Source organism: Erinaceus europaeus, chromosome 5 (assembly GCF_950295315.1).
Source record: "Erinaceus europaeus chromosome 5, mEriEur2.1, whole genome shotgun sequence".
NCBI lineage: Eukaryota > Metazoa > Chordata > Mammalia > Eulipotyphla > Erinaceidae > Erinaceus > Erinaceus europaeus.
In genome coordinates, this window is record NC_080166.1 from 62,382,271 (window position 1) to 62,405,456 (window position 23,186).

General features: G+C 39.0%; 1 protein-coding gene across 4 annotated transcripts in view; it reads left to right on the forward strand.

Annotated features, from left to right (window-relative positions):
* The first annotated feature begins 21,859 nt into the window (after window positions 1-21,859).
* DACH1 (dachshund family transcription factor 1) overlaps window positions 21,860-23,186 on the forward strand; it is a 488,759-nt gene continuing 487,432 nt past the window's right edge. For 2 of the 4 annotated variants that reach the window (XM_060191414.1, XM_060191415.1), the window contains exon 1: window positions 21,861-23,184. In XM_060191414.1, coding sequence (XP_060047397.1) covers window positions 22,334-23,184 — 851 coding nt within the window. In that variant the 5' untranslated portion in view covers window positions 21,861-22,333. Of the gene's footprint in view, window positions 23,185-23,186 lie in introns of all 4 variants that reach the window. The other 2 variants (XM_060191413.1, XM_060191416.1) reach the window with 2 other exon arrangements.

The window sequence follows — 23,186 nt, forward strand, 5'->3', positions numbered from 1 at the left end:
TACATAAGTGTAAAAAAAAAAAATCATGGGGAATTGGGCAGTAGCACAGCGGGTTAAGTGCATCTGGTGCAAAACACAAGGCCCAGCTTAAGGATTCCAGTTCCAGCCCCTGGCTCCCTACCTGTAGGGGAGTTGCTTCACAGGCGGTGAAGCAGGTGTGTCTATCTTTCTCTCCCCCTCTCTGTCTTCCCCTCCTCTCCCCATTTCTCTTTGTCCTATCTAATGACATAAATAACAACAACAATAATAGCTACAACAACAATAATAATAAAAAAACTAATAAGGGCAACAAAAGGGAAAATAAATAAATATTTTTTAAAATTATGCCCTGACTAAAAGTAAAAATAAGCATGAAAAACTCAGACTTATAAATTGGTAATATGAGAAGAGACTGTCAATGATTAATACTAGGCTTCCAATTGCGAATGCCTTTGAGGCAAAATTTACCTAAATCTCTCTGGGGCTGCTAATGGGCTTGCTCCCTTAATGCATATCCTGGAAAAGAAAATGAGCTATTTTTAAACCTTATCTATTTTGGATCAAAAAAATTTAGAAGCCATTGCGCCAAAGTAAAAGACTCTGCGGTGGGGGGAGAGTTCAGGTCCTGAAACAGGATGGCAGAAGACTTAGTGGGGGTTGTATTGTTGTGTGGAAAACTGAGAAATGTTATGCATCTACAAACTATTGTATTTACTGCTGACTGTAAAACATTAATCCTCCAATAAGGAAATAATTTTTAAAAATTAAAAAGCCTATTTACCAATGCATTTTATTTTAGCCATTTGACCCACTTTGGCACAGCATAGGTCCACCCATAGTGTAATTCTTATTATTTTAATATTTATTTATTAAAAAGAGTGAGAGAACCAGGGCATCACTCTGACACATGCAGTGCTAGGGACTGAACTCAGGACCTAGTGCTTTTAGTATGTATAAATCTCTAGTCATTCAGATTTAAATTGTTTAATTTAAATTGTTTAAATTTAAATGTGAAAGTAGCTTTCAAAACAATAAATTTAATAGATTCCACAAGATAATCATTTGGTAGCTAAGTAGTAAATAAATAAATGTTAAGAGGAAAAGCATTCGTGCTGATATTATAGAGGAAGTTATTAATTATTTAAACCATTTATTTCTTTATGTCATTCATTAAAAATGTGGTCATTGTGATCCGGGAGTTGGCACAGTGGTAAAGCTTTGGACTCCCAAGCATGAGGTCCTGAGTTCGATCTCCAGCAGCACATGTGCCAGAGTGATGACTGGTTCTTCCTCTCTCCTATCTTTCTCATAACTAAGTAAAATCTTTAAAATAAATAAATTAAATGTGGTCATTGAAGTAGAGTTTCATCTGTGTCTTATAGAAAATTAAGAGTTCAGAGTCGGGCGGTAGAATATCAGGTTAAGCGCAGGTGGCGCAAAGCTCAAGGACCCGCGTAAGGATCCCGGTTCAAGCCCCCCGGCTCCCCACCTGCAGGGGCTTCGCCTCACAACTGGTGAAGCAGATCTGCAAGTGTCTGTCTTTCCCCCTCTCTGCCTTCCCCTCCTCTCTCCATTTCTCTCTGTCCTATGCAACAACAATGACATCAATAACAACAATAAAACAACATGGGCAACAAAAGGGAATAAATATATTTTAAACAAATCTAAAAAATTTTTTAAAAAGAAATATTAAAAAAAAAATGAAGTTCAGAGAGTCCGGCGGTAGTGCAGCGGGTTAAGCAGCAGGTTAAGCACGCAAAGCGCAAGGACTGGCTGAAGAATCCCATTTGAGCCCCGGCTCCCCACCTGTAGGGGAGTCACTTCACAGGCAGTGAAGTAGGTCTGCAGGTATCTATCTTTCTTTCCCCCTCTCTGTCTTCCCCTCCTCTCTCCATTTCTCTCTGTCTTATCCAACAACAGCAACATTAATAACAACAACTACAACAACAATAAAGCAACTAAGGGCAACAAAAAGGAAATAAATATTTTTAAAAAATGAAGTTTAACTTGAAGATTGTTAAGCATCATGCTAAATGATTAAACGATGATTTATATCTGTTCTCTGCCATTAATGAAGACAGGCAATATCAACAAAGCATAAGGAATGTCCACAGTGCAGTGTGAGCATACAGACATGTAATAGTATGCTTTTTTGTAGGTTTGTAGTCTGTTTCTTGGAGAGATTTCCTAAAGAGTGAGCAAAAGTTAACTAAGTAAATAAATGCTGGAAGAGGTAGTCATAAGCAAAAAATAAGATCTGTGAAATAACAGTTCATATTACTAGTCATGTATCAGTCAATGAGTCTATCTATATTTCAATTCTTCTTCTAGCGTTTGCCCTTCTTCCATAGCCAGTCAACAGCGTCAGGTTGAAAGCTGTCAGGAGCTGCTTGTTGCTGGCTTTGAAAGTGACTGGGATCCATGTGGATTCAGTCGGCTAGGAAGGATCGTCAGTTTCCCCAATGAATGGGTACTCATGGGATGCACCACGAGAAGGTCGATCCAATGCATCCAATATTTCAATAACTAGATAAAGTAATTTTCAATACTAGATAAAGAATACAATAAGTAATAAAATAGAAATGTTCTAAAGGAAATTATCAGTGGAGATAGTCACACAATAAGAACACACACAGTACATTGTAAATAACAAGTTATAAATGATAGGAGGGAAAAGAAAAGAAAGCTGATTACTGTCTAATAAGGTGTAATAAAAGCAGTTACCACAGGAGTAGCCTGGATTTGTTTTCAAATTTTAAAGCATTTCTAACTTTCCAAATTATAAATTCCATAGGTATTCACAAAATAGCTCATCTGAAAGGGGGCCTGCTTTCCATGTGTGAAACTCAAGTTCAAGCCAGACCCCACTGCAATAGGGAAAAACCTCAGTGTTGTTGTCTTTTCGTATGTGTGTGTGTGTGTGTGCGTGTGTGTGTGTGTGTGTGTGTGTGTGTGTATCTTTATCAGAAAAAGAAAAATAAAAGTTTGGAGTGGTAAAGCCTTAGCAGTGACAAAAAAACAAAACAAACCCTGAAATCCAAAATGGAGAATTAGAAAAGATCTTCTAGAGGATGCTCAGCATTAACTTGTAGTTCATCATGAAGGCGGTGTGTTAACGTAGAATAGTTTTAAAGAAATGAGACTGCTTGGCCATGTGCATATTAAAGATACTAAACTCATGTTCCAGTTTGGATTTGGAAATAATGCAGATGAGTAAAGGGAAAGTTTGAGAAGGAAGTCACACAGGAGGTATTAGCAAACAAGACAAAGTGAAAAGTGAAGAACTGGCAACTTTAAATCTCCAGTTACAATTAGAATGTCATTAGAGGAACTGTATCTAGGACAGAGGAACGAGTCAAGTATAAGAGGAAGTTTTAGACCTATTCCTGAGCAGAAGGCATAATGAAACTGATCAAAAACATATAACATTGCTGAAAGGTAGTAGATTAGACATTTGAATGCTTATATCCTAGACATCTAGAGATTTGTCTGTCTAGTACTCCTCAACCTTTCACTAAGAAAAGTCTCCTTTTTCTAGAAAATTTCTCAGCTCTTCATATTAAGTATATCCCTCATGTGTGAACTTTGGTGCTTCTGAATTATCTTGCCTCCTTAGCTATTGGAATTGATCTGATTAAATACGCGTTAACCCCAAAGAGTTCTAAGTCTAGTGTTTATCAATACATTCACAACTAGGCACTATATTTCAAGTCTTTCATATAAACATAATTAATCATTAAAGTAGTGAAATGAAATAGGTACAGCTATTATCTCCTTTTTTTCAGATGAGAAATTTGAAACACAGGGATATAAATAAATTTGTCCCAAGTTATATACAGTCGAGGTTTTGATTTCCAGATTCTTGTCAAACACATTCTTTTTTAAAAATTTATTTTTTATTTAAGAAAGGATAAATTAACAAAACCATAGGGGAGGAGGGGTCCAACTCCACACAGTTCCCACCAACCAATCTCCATATCCCATCCCCTCCCCTGATAGCTTTCCCATTCTCTATACCTCCGGGAGCATGGACCCAGGGTCCTTGTGGGTTGCAGAAAGTGGAAGGTCTGGCTTCTGTAATTGCTTCCCCGCTGAACATGGACGTTGACTGGTCGGTCCATACTCCCAGTCTGCCTCTCTCTTTCCCTAGTAGGGTGGGTCTCTGGGGAAGCAGAGCCCCAGGACACATTGGTAGGGTCTTCAGTCCAGGGAAGCCTGGCCGGCATCCTGATGGCATCTGGAACCTGGTGGCTGAAAAGAGAGTTAACATACAAAGCCAAACAAATTGTTGAGCAATCATGGACCCAAAGGTTGGAATAGTGGAGAGGAAGTATGTGGGGGGGTACTCACTGCAAACTCTAGTGTACTTCTGCTTTCAGGTATATATTTTGCACTAGTTTATGGATACGTGTGAACATATGCTCTCTCTCACAGAACCTGGTCTATATCTAGGTTTTGGGACTTTGTTAGAAAGTGATCCACCTGGAATGGAATTAGAGAATTTTATGAAAGGAAAGGTCTCACCCGAGTAATGAAGCTGAAGGGTTGTCATTCCACACCTGAAGTCTCTGGACACAGTCTGAGCTGAAGCATATTGAGGTGGCAATCGTTGCATTGATTAGGTTGTGATTGGCTGATGCAATATTATTTGATATGGATTGGGAGAGGCATGTGGGAAAGTGGGCCCTATCCTAAGGTTCCAGGACTGGGGGAAATATAGGCTCTATGGTGAAGATGTGAGGTTCCTGCTGTCTTAGGATTCAAAAAGACAATGGATAGTTAATGTTATCATCACATTATTTGGTAATTGGGTTAACTTTGTAAAGTCCTTTTGTTAGGGTTTGCTGTATAGTACCCAGTATCTTATATATAGCTGTGCCACTGGTTGCTTCTGATCTACTTGGTCTAGGCTTTTGAGAAAGTCCGCATATCAAATACACAGCCTATGTATTAAAAAGACACAGTCTGTGTTTTAAAAACTTTGAGACATACAATTAATTTTCCCCCTCATATTAATTAACTAGTGATTTATATGACTACACTTTACTAGGAGTGTACATAAACACCATTCCCACCACCAAAAGACTGTGTCCCATCCCACCCACCCACCCCCAACCCCAACTTTCTCAGGAAGCCCCATGTCTACCCCTCACCACAGGGTTTTTACTTTGCTCTGCTTTCAGTTTAGTCAGATCCTGCTTTTAGTTTCCCTTTCAGATCTGAAAGGCAAACACATTCTTTTTCTTTTTCTTTTTTATTTATAAAAAGGAAATATTTACTAAACCATAGGATAAGAGGGGTACAACTCCACACAATTCCCACCACCAGAAAACTGTATCCCATCCCTCCACTGATAGCTTTCCTATTCTTTAACCCCCTGAGAGTATGGACCCAAGGTCATTATGGGGTGCAGAAGGTGGAAGGTCTGGCTTCTGTAATTGCTTCCCAACTGAACATGGGCATATGGGCGTTGACAGATGGATTCATACTCCCAGTCTGTCTCTCTATTTTCCTAGTGGGGTGGGCTCTGGGGAAGTGGGGCTCCAGGACACAATGGTGGGGTTTTCTGTCCAGGGAAGGCTGGATCAAATACATCCTTTAAAAAAAATTTTTATATTTATTTATTCCCTTTTGTTGCTCTTGTTTTTTATTATTATATAGTTATTGTTGTTGTTGTTTTTGTTGTTGGATAGGATAGAAATGGAGAGAGGAAGGGAAGACAGTGATGGGGAGAGAAAGATAGACATCTGTAGACCTGCTTCAACACCTGTGAAGCGACTCCCCTGCAGGTGTGTGTGGGGGGGAGGCTCGAACAGGGATCCTCAGGCAGGTCCTTGCACTTTGTGCCACCTGCACTTAACCGGCTGCCCTTCTGCCCGACTCCCATCAAACACATTCTTAACCGCTACCTAATATTGCATTTGAAAAGTGCCCCAAGGGTGGTCTGGGTAGTGGCACAGTGATAAAGCTTTGGACTCTTAAGCATGAGGTCCTGCTGTCTTAGGGTTCAAAAAGACAATCGATAGTTAATGTTATCATCACATTATTTGGTAATTGGGTTAACTTTGAAAAGTCCTTTTGTTATGGTTTGCTGTACAGTATCCAGTATCTTGTATATAGCTGTGCTATTGGATGCTTCTAATCTACTTGGTCTAGGCTTTTGAGATAGTCTGCATATCAAATACACAGCCTATATATTAAAAAGATTCAGTTTGTGTTTTGAGAAACTTTGAGACATACAATTGATTTTCCCCCTCTCATATTAATTAACTACTGATTTATATGTCTACATTTTGCTAGGAGTGTACACTCTCTTTTCAATCACCAGGTTCCAGATGCCACCAGGATGCTGGCCAGGCTTCCCTGGACTGAAGACCCCACCAATGTGTCCTGGAGCTCAGCTTCCCCAGAGACACACCCTACTAGGGAAAGAGAGAGGCAGACTGGGAGTATGGACCGACCAGTCAACGCCCATGTTCAGCGGGGAAGCAATTACAGAAGCCAGACCTTCTACCTTCTGCAACCCTCAATGACCCTGGGTCCATGCTCCCAGAGGGCTAGAGAATGGGAAAGCTATTGGGGAGGGGATGGGATATGGAGATTGGGTGGTGGGAATTGTGTGGAGTTGTACCCCTCCTACCCTATAGTTTTGTTAATTAATCCTTTCTTAAATAAAATAAATGAATAAATAAATAAAGCATGAGGTCCTGAGTTCGATCCCTGACAGAGTGATGTCTGGTTCTTTCTCTCTCCTCCTATCTTTCTCATTAGTAAATAAATAAAACATTAAAAGGAAGGAAGGAAGGAAGAAGGAAAAGAAGAAAGAAAGAAAGAGAGAAAGAGAGAAAGAAAGAAAGAAAAAGAAAAATGCCTCAAGGTCACACAATCAGAGTTTTCATGGATTTCTGAATTTAGATCTCAAGAAAGCTAATCTCCATTTGTCTCTGGAACAAATGGTTAGGAGCACTGAGCCCAGTTACTGCTAGTTGCCATGAGCCCTGCCATGTGAAAAAAAAAAAAAAGTCAGACAGAGAAACTGAGGAAGACAGCCTACAAACTGTTTTCAAAGATGAGAGATGATATGAGGAAGATGTCTGATTGTTTATCTGAGACTGACTGGAGCCCTGACCTCCGATTCATGTGATGATGGGAGCTTATTCAGCCCCTTTCTGGATAAACTTGCTTAAATTTAAAGCTTGCAACTAAGAGTCATGAGCAATTAAGGATACTAATCTCCATAGCTGTGGGAGAGTCTTCAGCAATGCTCAGTCACCCAGAGGGAGAGCAGACTGCTGGGTTAATCCTGGCTGGGCATTCGTCAGAGGGTGGTTTTAGGGAGATAGTGCACAAATATGTTTAGCGTGAGGAGGGTAGGTGAGAAAACAAGTGTGATCAGAAGGAAGTATGAATAGTAGAAAGAAAAAGATATTTTAGGTGTAGCTGGCATTTGTGCTAGGGGTGGGGTAGTAATAATTGCCCTTCTCATGTGTTATAAGGATAACCCTTGTAAAGTACTTAGCACGGTACTCCACATAGAGCAACCACTCCATGAAAGTTGCTACTATATTGACTCTTTATCAGATAGGTAAGAAGGGTTAGATGTTCCCGTTTCTTATGCTCCCATGACCACTTTTTCACCCCTTGACTTACAATAGAGGTGATATTGATATTAGACTCTCCTACACATACTCCGTGTAGGGTAAAAGTCATAGTCCAAAAGATGTTAAGTAGATGACTCCAGCGATCAAGTCTAAGCTATATGCAAAAATCAGTAAAAAACAAAAAATTAAATCTGCAGCGACACAAACTGTTTAATTTTTATCTTTTTCTTTATAATCAAAATGTTTAATTAACAAACCACTCTTAGACATGTAGCTGCATTATCACCGACGAGACATCTCTCCTGCCTAGATCAGATATGACTTCAGTTTCTACTTTTGTAATGAGTGATGAGGAAACTTCCAGATGGAGAGGTTTAATTTGTGTGATTTCCCCTTGCTATTCACATTGGCTTTAGCTTCCATTTTAAATTACAGAAAGAATTCCCAAAATTTCAAATAGTCCCCAAGAGAGTTGGTGAAATAGCTAATCTCTTCTATGGGCATGCTAACAAAAGCAATTTTTTACTGAGCTATACGCTACCCAGTGGGACTGATAATGAATCTGCATTATGGTAACCTTTATAAGAAAGGAAGATAAGAAGACCTTTGGGGGGAACTGTATTTATTAGGTATTGGATATGACTTTCTGCATGTGGAGTCCTCGTGTAGATCCACTTTTCATTCTACTCTGTCAAGCCCTTCCTTCTGTCTCGCAGTTCTTAGTAACTGCTCTGAATTGATAATGCCTGTCTTATTACATATCACGATGTCAGTAAATATCAGTCTGCTCTACCTGCTTTCTCAGTGTTCAGTGTCTCACTTTGAAGCCACTAAACTTACATACCTGATTGTGGACTTTACCGTAATTTTCTTTTATAACTTAAAGGACTTCAAATCTATGCTAGTGCAGAGTAGTATGTTTGACTGTTTATAAACCAAAAAAAGGGAGACAAAAACAGATAAGCAAACAAACAAAATTTGTGTGTTGTCACCCAGATATAAAAAAAAAAAAAGAAGAAGAAGAAGCATTTACTGGGAGTCTCCTACAGAGGGCACCTTCACCTTATTGGAAACCCAAGAGAAAGAAATGCAGTGGTTACCAGGGAAATCACTAAACCTATGTCAGAAGGGTTTGCTTGCTTTACTAACCAGATTTTTCCTCTATGGTATCTTTGTTACCTTACCTAAATGGAAAAGAACTGGCACCCTCTGTATAATCATTCATAGATCCAGAGACCAGCAACCGCCTTATTATTATGTGCAGCTTGCTTGTGGGTGAGTTGGAGACAGCTGTTCATATTACCTAAGAGGCACCAGATCAATGAAGGGAAGGGAAGGACAAGTTTTGAACTGCCTTTTTGCAGCAATGTCCTTTATAAACAGAGTATATATTTAAAGCATTGTGTTGGAAAACAAAGACAGATAAGAAAGTAAAGTGTTTACAAAACAAAAGTTTGCTGTATTGCTAAGAGTAGTAAGTCCTTTTAATGGAAACAAAAAGTATATATGTTGGGATACCAAAAATACTATTAATTGTAGATTGTACATCTAAAGAGAGTAATTGCTATTATTTAGAAAGTTCTGAAAATGGGGCATGTATAACTGTATGTGTGTTGTGTGTTTGCTTACAAATCAATTCCTTAAAACTACTAATATTTCTGTGTACACTATGAGAAGATATGTTAGTGATTGTATTGTTAAATAAGAAAGTAGAAAACTGAAATTTAATACACAATTACAGAAAATATTCTTTTAAAAATAGCTAACATAAGTGCCATACTCATAAAAAGGACGTTGACTATAGAATTACTTAGGAGTGTTGCTTATAACATTTCCATATATCAAGCTAGTGTGGATAGTCATCTTACTTACTTGCCTTTGACAATTCCTAATTGATTTGAATATTCAAAAAGTAGGAGACAGATGTATTAGAACATTTTGGCTAAGAATTTTTACTAAAAATGAAACAAACAAAAAAACAGTGATGACTATTCCCGAATACTAAGGCTAAAAGTAGCTTCATGAAGTCATCAGTTTACCTTTCTGCACATGAATATAGTATACTCTTTGCATAGTGCATGAAAATAATATCTAAAGCCTTTTGGTTTTGCAATGAAGTTTATTAATTGTAAATTTTCACCTAAAGATTACTTTTTTTTTTTTTCCAGAGCACTGCTCAGCTCTGGGTGTGTCTGTGAAGGACTTTGGAGCCTCAGACATGAGAGTCTCTTTGCATAACCATTATGCTATCTGACTCCCCTTATCTTTTTTTGTTATTTATTTATTTAAGATGGTAGAGAAATTGAGAAGGGAGGGGGTGATAGAGAAAGAAAGAGACACCTGCAGCCCTACTTCACCACTCATGAAACTTTTCCCCTGTAGATGGAGACCAGGGTCCTTGTGCACTATAATATGTGCACTTAACTAGGCGCACTACCACCTGCCCCCCTACTGTCTTTTTAAATTTAGTGCTTAGAATTGAATTAAACATTCAGTTGATAATATTGGCTATAGAATTTTTGCTTTCCTTTAACTTCAACTTGACTACAAATTAATATCAATACATTCTAGTTATAAAAATTGTTTTATCTTCTTTTCATGAATGCTTTATTCATCCAAGCCATATAGCTTCTTCATAGGACCATATATTCAGACTATTGGAAATTTTAATTCATATTTAGCAGTAGTTTATTAATTTGTCCTTTAAATCTCTTACATAAAAGCATAACAAAGAACTAACTGGTAAGGATACACTAAAACTTCTACACATGCTGTACGCATGGGTTACAAAACTAGTTAAGTTAGTTTTTGTGAGAAGACCTTTTTTTTTTTTTTTTTTTTTTTGTTCAACTAGTTGGTTAAGAAAATGTGTAGAATAAGGCGCCAATCCACCTGCCTAGGCATTTCTGACTCATTGTTGACATTTCCTGGTCCTTAGTGGTTTCTCCTACTTTGTTGCATTCCGGGGCTCAAGGCACTTCTTTGAAGATACAAGGCCATTCAAGTCTTCTCTACTTTGCAGCTTCCCTCTAAAGAGCAAGTAAATGAAAAAGCCATGCAGTTCAGACTATTTAAATGGGGCAGCAGGAGGCATACTATTGCTCTACTGGGAATAGCTCTGAGTGATCCCCAAATCATTTGGAAGAGAAATAGAGAGTGATTTTTCTTGAAATCAGGATCAGAAAGGATAGGAAAAAGAAAACATTATGGAAAAATCACACAAAGGCTGAGAACTACAGAAAAAGAACATGTTTGCACAGTCACCTGCTAGTTTAATGCCTTATTTTGCAAATACTTCAGTAGTTGACTTTTTAAAATTATTATTATTTATTTATTTTAAAAAGGAGACATTAACAAAACTGTAGGATAGGAGGGGTACAACACCACACAGTTCCCACCACCAGATCTCTGTATCCCATTCCCTCCAGATAGCTTTCTTATTCTTTATCCCTCTGGGAGTATGGACCCAAGGTCATTGTGGGTTGCAGAAGGTGGAAGGCTTGGCTTCTGTAATTGCTTCCTGGAGCACTGCTTCCCCAGTTGACTTTTTTAAAAAAATTATTTTCCCTTTTTGTTGCCCTTGTTTTTTATTGTTATAGTTATTATTGTTGTTGTTATTGATGTCATCGTTGTTAGGACAGAGAGATATGGAGAGAGGAGAGGAAAACAGAGAAAGGGAGAGAAAGATAAGACACCAGCAGACCTGCTTCACCACCTGTGAAGAGACTCCGCTGCAGGTGGGGAGGCCGGGGCTTGAACCAACAGATCACTCTTACTGGTAGATTTTGTCATTTTTCTATCCAAGGAAACTAGAGATAGTCACAAAAGTCAAGGAACCCCAGAGGTTTTTGCAGCTTAACTTTCTAATATGACATACTGGCTATGTAATTTATCAAGGTCTAAAAGTCTTGCCTCTGAAATAATAGTATTTCCCCAACCATTCTGCAGAATTCTTCATCATGCTGTGTGTATATACATATAAACAATCACTAAGAACATACAATACAGCTCTACTTGAACATTGAGAAATTAACTATGCATTAGTACAGTGAATCATTAAGTCTACATTCATCTATACCAGCCCTCCCCCTTTTTTTATTCTCTTACATATAAAATGAAAAATAAACATTTCCCTCTGTTTATCTTTAGAAGGTCTCCTTGAGAGTGTAGCAAATCAATGAGGTCTTCAAGTCTCATATAGTTGTGAGTACAAACTTAATTGCTCATGTTTTTTTCAATTGTCGTTTTGTCTTAATTTTCTTTTTATTCAAGGACAATAAATATAGATGAAGCAAATGAATGGGTAGTGAGAGGTGGTCTAAGGGTTCATGCTGGGCATGTTTCCGAGATTGTCTCTGAGCACCGAAGGAATCATATGAGAATTATTTATGATGTCTTATATACTCATTGGATAAAGAAATGGCAGGATGAGATACATAACTTTAGCACTAGTGATCTTCCAGGAGTCCCCAACACAAACACACACACACACACACACACACACACACACTGTAAATTTCAATGACTATTTTTTCTTTATCTTTCTATTTTACTAGATAGGACAGAGAGAAATTGAGAGAGGAGGGGGAGATAGAGAGGGAAAGAGAAAGACACTTGCAGACTTGCTTCACTGCTTGTGCCATTAGGGAAGCAGGGCTTGAATCTGGGTCCTTGTGCATTGTAATATGTGTGCAAACCTGGTACATGACTGCCCCCTCACCTATGGTTTCCTTCTTTACCTTCTCAACAACCAGAATACAACTGACCTATAAAAAATTGCTTTGTGGAAGTCAGGCTGTAGCACAGCGGGCTAAGCACAGGTGGTGCGAAGTGCAAGGACCGGCTTAAGGATCCCGGTTCTAGACCCCGGCTCCCCACCTGCAGGGGAGTAGCTTCACAGGCAGTGAAGCAGGTTTGCAGGTGTCTATCTCCCCTTCTCTGTCTTTGCAGGTGTTTTTCTCCCCTTCTCTGTCTTCCCTTCCTCTCTCCATTTCTCTCTGTCCTATCCAACAACAATGACATCAATAACAACAACAATAAAACAACAAAGGCAACAAAAGGGAATAAATAAATAAAATAAAAAATAAGTTTAAAAAGTGGTCCGGGAGGTGGTGCAGTGATAAAGCTTTGGACTCTCAAGCATGAGGTCCTAAGTTTGATCCCCGGCAGCACACGTGCCAGAATGATGTCTGGTTCTTTCTCTCCTGTCTTTCTCATAAATAAATAAAATCTTTAAAAAAAAATAATTTAAAAAAATTGCTTTGTATAACAGAGAATGTTAGGGATATAGTGGTGCTAAAGTAAAAACTGCAAATTATTACACATATCCTCAGTTTACTGATATTTAGGAGGTAGAATTTCACATGTAAATCTATCTTTTCCCATTATCTGGAACAGCATTTCTGCATTCTCTCATATATATTTATATATCAAGTATATAATATATATATATATTTGAAAACTCCCTACTGATTCTTTAGGGATTAAGCAAGCGCATTTTTTTTTCCTACATGGGTCCTAGATACAAGCCTCTATGGTAGCACTATTACTCTTTTTCCTGGGTCTTTGAAACAGACATTTTTAGCATCTCTGGATTTTTGCCCCTAGCACTTGTCCAAAATAGTTGAATATTAGCACAGAAATAAAATTGTGTTATTCTTCAAGATCCTTCTAAGTATAATGATATGTGATTTTGCAATGACCAGAATCCATAATTTGAGGACAAAGGAAATGGGTGGCATAATGCAGAACTTTTAATTAACCAACTGACATTTATTGAGCATCCAGCAAGCCCTAAGCATTATACTAGCTATCCAAAAGGAATGGAATTAACTGGAGACCACCTGGGGAGAAACATATCAACAAGTGTCAAAACTCAGATAATTGCCTTATCCATCAGGGATGTATGGTGAAAGTTACTATGACATGGAGGGACAAATTAGCAAAGATTTCTAGGTGTACTGAATCTCAAGCCAATCAGTACAGTATAAGTTCAGATGTATATAGGAAATTGTTCTTTTCTTTATAGTTCTTTCTCTAAATATACAAGCAATGATATATAGGACATGTGCATGAACTGAACTCTTGCTCAGAAATAAAAATAATTTTACAACATCTGGGAGAAGCCTATATCATCTTAACTACTATGGTGCAACCACTCTGTAGTGAGTGTGTACTCAAGTCTATATTTAATTTCTGTGTTATTTAGATGATCTTAAATGAGAATAAAGAGGACTATGAAGAACTTTTAGAAAGATAGTTGTCATCCTGACAGTATCTCACAGTTCTCTCTTGAAAACTGGAAGAGTGAATGTATGATCTCGGAAATTCGATTCAAGTAAAAAATTAGCAGCAACTTACAAATTGACCCGGGAAATACCAGTGGAGGGTTGCATTACTATTTGTACTGGTAATTCTTAAAACAGTTCATTTTTTTATAATTTTATTTTTTATTTCTGATAGGACAGAGAGAAATGGAGAGAGGAGGAGAAGCTAGAGAGGGGGAGAAAAAGATAATCACCTGCAGACCGCCTGTGAGGTGACCGCCTGTGAAGTGATCCCCCTGCAGATGGGGAGCCTGGGACTTGAACCAGGAGCCTTACTCCAGTCCTTGCGCTACTGACCAGCCCCCTAAAACAGTTCATTTTAAAGTTTTAAATGGGCCACGTAGATTCTCAGAGGTAATGTGCACATGCTTTTCTATCCCACTGTTTTTCCTTCCTTCCTCCTTTCTTTTCTTAAATTCATCTTCATTTCAAGATTTAACCTTTGCTAAAGCATAGGGCTAAGACAATCACAACAAGGCACCTCCCCCTTAAAACTAGTACTTCAGAGCCCTGTTAAATCAAAAGAAAAATTCTTCCTCTCCTCCCTAGTCCCACAGCCCTCAGGATTTTAAATGGTAATGACCAGTTCATTTGAGAAAATGGCATTTTAGTGCTTCCCTTCACAAGCTCTTAAGGCGGATAAGGTGTCTCTTTCCCAGTGATGTGCACCTCCTTTTGTTTTCTGGCATTACTGGAACTGACCTGGCATGGATCACTGGGTGAGCAGGCAATCTTCAACACTTCTCATATAAATTACTGGTTCCTTTCCAAGTGCAATTGTCACAGGGTAATACACCATTTTACAACTCTGATAGCAAAGTCTCTTCATTCTACTGGGTTCTACACCTCCCCAGGAAATGAACAGACAAAAAAGACTGATGGAGATGTAAACCCCAGAAATGTATAATCCAGTTCAACTTCAAGTAGGTACATGATGGGTAATCTGGGATCTTTCAGTTCTCTGATTTCCTTCATTTGCACCTCTCAAATCTTCTTTTTTTCTGCTTTAAAGATATCAACAAAAATATTAAAAATGATACAGTCTGAATATGTGAATTCTACAAAAAGTAGAGCAGTAAGAAATGGCATATAGTAAAATATATTTTATTTATTTATTTTTTTACAGAAAAGCAAATAACGCTTACATTTTATGATTCCTGTTTGTCAGGTATAAAAATGACACATCTTGCTTCCATGCAAATAAGACTCAACACTAATTGATTGCTCCAAGATTCACATGATGCTAATGATGGCCACATTTTCCAAACCAGCCTTTTTTCCCATGAACTCTAACCACAAGGTGTGTTTTTACTGACAGTTGACTCGGATCAGAGCTTGCAGTATTGTATTTCAGGTTGTGGCTCCGTAAAACCCTGTAACTTTCTTTGAAGTTAAACAGTGTCAATCTGTTTCCATGTCTGAATAACTCTTAGAAGAGCCTGCCTGACCCAAGTCAACTCATTGAAACATACTATTTCCCCATAATTGATGTTCCAAATGAAAGTCCTTTCATAATAAAATAGGCTGGAAAACAAAACAGCTTTGCATCCTGTACAAGTTGCATCATAATTAAATTTTATTTTATCCCATCGAGGCATGCTAAATGTTGAACAAAATATAATTTTAAGTAATTTGTTTGTATTCTTATCTGTAGGAGTTGGAAATTAACAGCATTGCTAGTTTGCGTTTACTGTTAAGCCTGGAGAGCAGAGAGATTGCTTTGCAAACATTACAGTTATTATGTCTGCAGTTGGTACTCTTTGTATAAATTATTGATCAGCCAGCTTATTTTTCTTTCTGCTTAATGGATATTATAGCATAGCCGTTTACAACGCTATAGTTAAGGTTGTGTCAGCACTTCCATTATAATAAACCCTCTGTTACAGGGGGTTTATAACTTGTTGTAAAAATTTGCTCTGGGCTGATACTTGACATACAAGATCACGGTAAAAGGTGGCAATTGTTATTCTTTTAACTTAAAAAAACCTCTTTGTTCTGAAGGGCAATAAATAAATAGTTTATTATTTTGCTACAATCCTTAAAATTTCTGATTTCAAATAAAAAGCATTTTACAAGTTATATGTTGGAGACTGTCCTCATCTTTTAATAAAGAGAAAAATCAAAATTAAAAAATGCATATGGTAAACTAACAGAAACTTTAGTAATTGACTTTAACACATTTCCTCCATAATGCAAAAATACATAATAATTTATGATTTAATATTAAGTATGCCTGTACATTATAAGACCTTACACCCTCTATTCCTAACTTTGTATCCTTGAAGCAATTCATGTTTTAATACTGTCCTTTTTAAGAAAAAGTTGAGTTTTTTTGTCATCTTCCACAGAAAAGAGGATGATAACTAGAAAATGTGACATATGAAAAGTCATAATTAAAGTCCAATATTTTCTAGAAAACTAGAGATTTTAATATCTGCCTGACTTTTTGACCTCACTTTAATCTAGATTTCCATTCCTTTTGCAACAGTCTGACATAAGAGATGAAGGAAATAATTTCAATTTATATTATTCTGGTTGCTGCTTCCTTTCCACAAGTCAACTATAAGATGATCTCACTGTTTGCTTTTCTTTTTTGCCTTTCAATTCTTAAAATCAACTTACAGATGAAATTAGGATACTTACCCTGGAAATATTGGTAAGCAAACATAACTAAATTATCCTGGCTAGTTGATTGCTTACTATAAGAATGATGCAGTTTTGAGTAAGAGAAATAATTCCATTTTTTCCCTTTGTAACACTTTTTCTCTTTGCCACTTCCCTGTCCTCTCATATAAGTTTAGAGTTATCTTAAAATGTGCTCCATAACCAATGAAGTATTTTCTGACACATGTCTCCTTGATTCTGATTCCGAAGAAAAAGAAGGTGAAGGTAGATGTTTAAAGGAGGGGCTATACCATTTGACTCTGAAATCTATGTAACCTTGAAAATGAATAGATAATTACTGTGAGCATTAAGTAAGCATACTAGGCAGTTCATGCATTTCCATTCTGTAAAGTAAATTATTCGTAACCACATCAAGGATGGAAATTTCCAATGTAAACTTTGAATTCTTGTTATAGTGTGTTCACTTTCATCTCCTCACCTCCTGATCTTTCTTAACTGATCGCCAAGCTCCCTATACCTGATTAGAGGAAGTATCAGTGAGATAAAAGCCACATTCCTTGTTTCTGAGGAGAGGAAAGCAATTGGCAATGGCACCAAAAATCAGAAGTTGGAAACCTAACCAGGGAGGGGAAAGTGTAAAAGCAGAGAAGACTTTGCTTAAGGCAGTAGAGTTTTATCTGCTGAGCTGACTGACAAGGCCCTGCATCTAAGTTAAAAAGGCTTGAGAGAGTTACTTGGCATAATTTTGCTCTCTTCAATGATTTACTACTGAAGTGCAAACATCAATTTTGGACTCTCATGAGAAACATTTAACAAAGTCAGTGAACTACCGGTACCATGATATCTTTCTAGATTTGCCAAACTTGAATAGCTCTTTAATAAACCTATGCCTGAAGTTTATCTCAGTCTTTGATTCCCCCCTCTTAAGGAAACAGGTCCATTAGTAAATATGCAGATGTAAAAATGATCTTCCTCTTTACTTATCCGTTGTGATACATCTTAGAATTGTTCAGAAATGCACTCTATTGTTAAAGCTATTTGTGCCGGGTGTGCTAATGCACTCTTTGATTGAGTGAATTAGCAGTCATAACAATCTGGCAGTCTGGCCATAGAAGTGTGCTCAAATTGATTTGTGTTATGGCTGGACTGGAAAATCTAGTGTTAGTTGTTTTTTGCCCTGGGGCATTGTTTGTACCAAACTCCATTTTTCATTTAGTTTTCCAATACATTTTGAAAGATTGAAATGCTTGTGATCAACATTTGATCCACTTGCATTATTTTAAAAAAAAAATTCTGAAAGTAATTTCAGATTCCAAAAAAAAAAAAAAACCTTGCTTTCAATTAGAGTAAACATAATTAGAGTGACGTCGTGTTCAGAATGGTAAATCTCCCTTTGACTCTCCTAAGCATGTTATCTCCTTGTCCTGTCACTGAAAGGAATTCAGTATATATCCAAAGTATACATTTGTATTTTTCTGTGTATGCTTCTAATAGTACTTTGGGAAAGATTAAAACAATAAGATCCTAATGACTCACTGTAATGCTCCTTCTACACAAATCCAAATTGTCTTACTTGGTGATGCTATAAAAACAGGAAGCACAAAGGTTTCAGGAAATTTTGAGAAACTCAAGAATTAAATTTAGATAGAATTGTCTTTAAGTTACTCAGCCATTTTAGTTTTTAATACTTTACGAAAAATGTATTTTAATCTCTTTAACACAACCATGTCAGTTGTTATATTGAAACTGAAGATCTGAAAACACAACTTACCTTCACTCTTGTCACTATTTGTATCTTTCTTACAATAGTCTGCTTTGCAGTCATTTACCAGAATTACAATGCAGCATGAATAAACCTTAAAAAATGACTATTGATTATAGAGAAAGCTTTGTGAAATCATTTAGTCAGTTTCCCCACTTGAGAAAGCAGTGAATAAAATAGGTCAATAGATAAGGATGGATGAATGTAATACAGTGCTTTACCTCTCTGGGCTACAAGAAGGGTCAGAAAATAAGTCTTCATAGAATTCATGTCTTCATACTCATAAGATAAAACAATACTTACCAAATCCCAACTCTAAGTCCACCTTTCTACAGATTTATTCTTCTTTTTTAAATTACAGGGTTTGAAAGTGTATTTTTTTTTTTATATCTTCCTGTTTCAATAGCAGCATTGCCTTGTGGCTGCCCCTTTTAACCAGGTAGGTGCCCTCATCAATGGGCTAACGTGCCTGTTGTCATCCAGGTATTCACCGGGACTTTAGCTGTAACAGCTACTCTGGATTTTCATGCAACCTTACAGTTTTTCTCAAAACTGCATTTCAGACTGCGCTGAACTCTATCCTGTGCCGATTTCTGTTAAGTAATGGATGTTGAGACCTGAGAATACTCTCTATTCCCATTCATCCGGATGTCATGGGGGGGGGGCAAGAAGGGAGGGAGAGGAAGGGGCCAGGAGGGGGCTGAAGGAGGGAAGAGAATATCTTCCCTGAACTGGTATAAGCTCAGCTTCAAACAATATCCTAGGAAAGAAATTAAAGACTTCTTAATTAGTGCAGCAATTAAGCTTTCTTGGTAGCATTTTAATCAGCACAGGCCCTATCAAAGGACAAACAGAACGATTTGCAGGTCTTTGAATTTTAAACAGTCTTATTGATTTCAGCACAATACGTCTTCACAAAACACAGGGAGAATTTTCTAATATCAGTTACAGTACTTTGAGTTTTGCTTATGCAAATTGAGTGCAGGTTGAAGGAGATGAGATGGGGGGGACCTGATCAGAGATGTAAAACAATAAACATTACACAGTTTTTAAAGTCACAGATGCAATGGGAAGAATGAGACTTTGAAATATCTCCAGAGTTGATTTATCAGCTCTTAAATACTGTTTGCCCTAATCATTGGCAACATGTTTTAAACTTAAAAAAAAAAGTTTTCAAAAAGCTGAGGTTTTTGCTTCTAAATTATTTTAATTTGTATTAACTACCTTTTCTAATCCTATTGTTTGATCTAAAGGGTAAGTGGTTAGTTTCTTTAGAAACTAGAGAAATGGGGGGGGGGGCTGGAAAAGAGAGGGAAGCTCCTATTCAGGGTGGGGGCAAATGCCCTTCTATGGTACTGAACAGAATGGAACATGTGCTGGGAAGCACAGAGTTTCACAGCAGAAAATCTGAAGTTTGCACTGAATCAGGGTGGGCTTGTAAAATAAGACTTGGTCAGCTACCACGACTTCCTGTCTGTGGCTTCTGAATGTGGCAGGTATTTGGTGAGTGACAGTTTGAGGCACTGTGGGAAATGAGAATAAGCGCTGTATCGAAGCTGTTAATTCTAATTTTTTTTTCCACTTGGGAGTCTAGATTTTTAAATGAAGAAACTAATCCAGAGTTTTTAAACTGTTTTGAAGTTTATTAAGATTGTACATGCAGCTCCAAACTAAAATCAGCTTTTAATATTTTCTCCTTCCCTTTCATTCATTATCATAGCAGTTTCACATTTTCTAAAGCATATTTTCCAAAATACATGTCAACACTTAAAGAAGTGTCATATATGTGCTATATATTGAGTCTTTTATTTTTGAGGACAGCTATGTGGAGTAAAAAAAAATAGTAACATAAATGATTTTTGGACCAGTTAAAATACATTGGTCAAGTAGGCCAAACAAGTGTAAACTTTAGCTACCTTTGTAAGGATTATCTACTTTTTGGCAACAACCAATCTTCTGAATTCTCATGACCAAGAATGCCTCCCAATAAAACTGTCGTGCCCCAGAAAGTTTATCATAAAATCAGACAAATTAATCAATGGTGTCACATTTCTTTGGAGATAACTTCTTGCACTTTTGACACTAGACCTCACCACATTTAGAGAATTAAAATGACATAAAAGAAATATGACAATTTCAATATCAGAATGGCAGAAATTTCCCAACACTGAACCTGATGCTAATAGACTAGTTTTTAAATCTGCCCAGTGCTCAAATACTGTTTCATACCTTGTGTAGTTAATGAAAATTGTAAAGACAGGTTTACAGTCTAATTATTTAAGAATCTCAAGAGATACAAGCAAGTGACAGACTTGGCCTGTGTTCAGAATGTATATTTGGTCAAAAACCCTTCGATAAATAACTACATGCAACAAGTTAGAGGAGAGAGGAAGGAAATGAAAGAAGAGAATCAGCAAAACTCAGCAGAATGTTGTAGTTAAGCTTCCTACCCTTTCTGCCTCTACAAGTCAACTAATGAGCTTTACCACTTCTGCTCTTTTCATTATTTGCAGAAAGCATATTCACTGAAAGACTGACAAAGACTTTCCCAAAATACACTGATATTTTCAAATTTGAAAACATTGTTAGCCGTGAACCATATCAATAACTTAAAGGATGTGAAGATAGTTGGTTCCTGTTCAAGACAGGTGAAGTACAGCTTTATGGAAGAGAACAATCAGTGTATTTGCGCTTCCCACCTCCTGAATATTCCTGAGTATCTGCTCTGTTCGAATTTTGGAAGTATAATAGGAATTTGTGACCTGCCTCTGGGGGCAAAAGTGAAGTTAATTTTTATGATCCACAGCGTGGCACGTATTTCTTTCTCTCCACAATCTATGAGTAAATACGAGATTGAATACAGTGCAGTCCATTATTAAGCGACTTCCAATTGACTCCCCCTCTCCCCAATTTGAAAACTGTCCGGGAATTTTCAATATGCAAATAATCTAAGAGACAACAAACCATCATATCCATAAATATACGCTTTTCTTTAAAAGTGAATTTTCCTCAAAATATTTTAGTAATTATGAAGTGAGGGGATATCCGGTTTTCATTTATATCTGAAAGCAAAAAAAAAAAAAAAAAGTGTTCGGGGATTCATCCTAAATGCTTGAAGGAGAGCTCTGAGTGCTGCTCTGGCTCCTCTTTAAATTGGCAGGCGATGGCTTAGACGAATTTAGAGAGAATTACGAGTCACCATGGACAAGATGGAATATTAGCCATGCAATCTAACGGTAGAAGAAAAAAAGAAGTAGACCATCTCCCTCTCCTTTTCCGATCACCACTCTGTTTGCCCCAGCTTTGCCTCGCCGTCCCTCCCAGAGTTTTTTTTTTCCTTTCCCCTTGTCCCCCTTCCCCCCCATAACCCCCCTCCCCCCTTTCTTGCTTACTCGCTTTCCCTGTGGCTCGCGCTCTCGGAGTCTGCTCCGAGTTCCTGGTTGGATAATTTGGGTTAATACTAGTGAGTGAGGTTTTTGCGGCTTCAAAGGGTATTTCAAGTTTCCGGAGCTCCTCCCCTCTGCACCGTGTGACAACAACAACTCGTCCAGCAGGCAGCCTGCACTTTTCAGCTCATTTTCTCTCTGTCATTCCCCTCTCAATCTTTGATCAATGTACTTGCCTGGGAGAACCCAAGTCCTTCAAACCTCCTCCTTTTCACCTTCATCCTTAACTTTGTGCTAGAGCGGGACCCACACAACAACAGCCGACCCACCACGCCCCCGCCAACCCCCCCTCCCCAACCAGCCCCCGATCCCAGCCCCCGGAGAGGACTCGCATTTCGACTTGCGGGACACTTTTGTGCGTTTCTCTCCAGAGCGCCTCTCGCGCTCGCCCCTCCTGCGCTCGTTCTTTCTTACCCTCACCTCCGTCTCCCCCCTTTCTCCTTTGCTCCTTCTGGCTCCCTCTTAGAGTTATTGTTGTTGTTGCCCCCCTAGCTCCTTCTCCCCCTTTCCCCCCCCTTCCCTTCCCCGGGGTGTGTGTGTGTGGCAACTTTTTCCCCCCTGGCTTCTCCTTCTCTTTCCCCCTTATATGTGACCATGGCAGTGCCGGCGGCTTTGATCCCTCCGACCCAGCTGGTCCCCCCTCAACCCCCGATCTCCACGTCTGCTGCCTCCACCACCTCCACCTCCTCAGCGACCTCGTCTCCGGCTCCCTCCATCGGGCCCCCGGCGTCCTCAGGGCCAACTCTGTTCCGGCCAGAGCCCATCGCTTCTGCGGCGGCGGCGGCGGCGGCCACAGTCTCCTCCACTGGCGGCGGCGGCGGCAGCGGAGGCGGCGGCAGCGCAGGCAGCGCGGGCAACGGAGGCGGCGGCGGCGGCGGCGGCGGCGGCGGTGGCGGTAGCAACTGCAACCCCAGCCTGGCGACCACGACCAGCGGCGGCGGCGGCAGCAGCATTAGTGCTGGCGGCGCCGGCGCCTCCAGCACCCCTATCAACGCGAGCACCGGCTGCAGCAGCAGCAGCAGCAGCAGCAGTAGTAGCAGCAGCAGCAGTAGCAGCAGTAGCAGCAGCAGCAGCAGCAGCAGCAGCTGCGGCCCCCTCCCCGGGAAACCCGTGTATTCGACCCCGTCCCCAGTGGAAAACACCCCCCAGAATAATGAGTGCAAAATGGTGGATCTGAGGGGGGCTAAAGTGGCTTCCTTCACGGTGGAGGGCTGCGAGCTGATCTGCCTGCCCCAGGCTTTCGACCTGTTCCTGAAGCACTTGGTGGGGGGCTTGCACACGGTCTACACCAAGCTGAAGCGGCTGGAGATCACGCCGGTGGTGTGCAATGTGGAACAGGTTCGCATCCTGAGGGGACTGGGCGCCATCCAGCCCGGAGTGAACCGCTGCAAACTCATCTCCAGAAAGGACTTCGAGACCCTCTACAATGACTGCACCAACGCAAGGT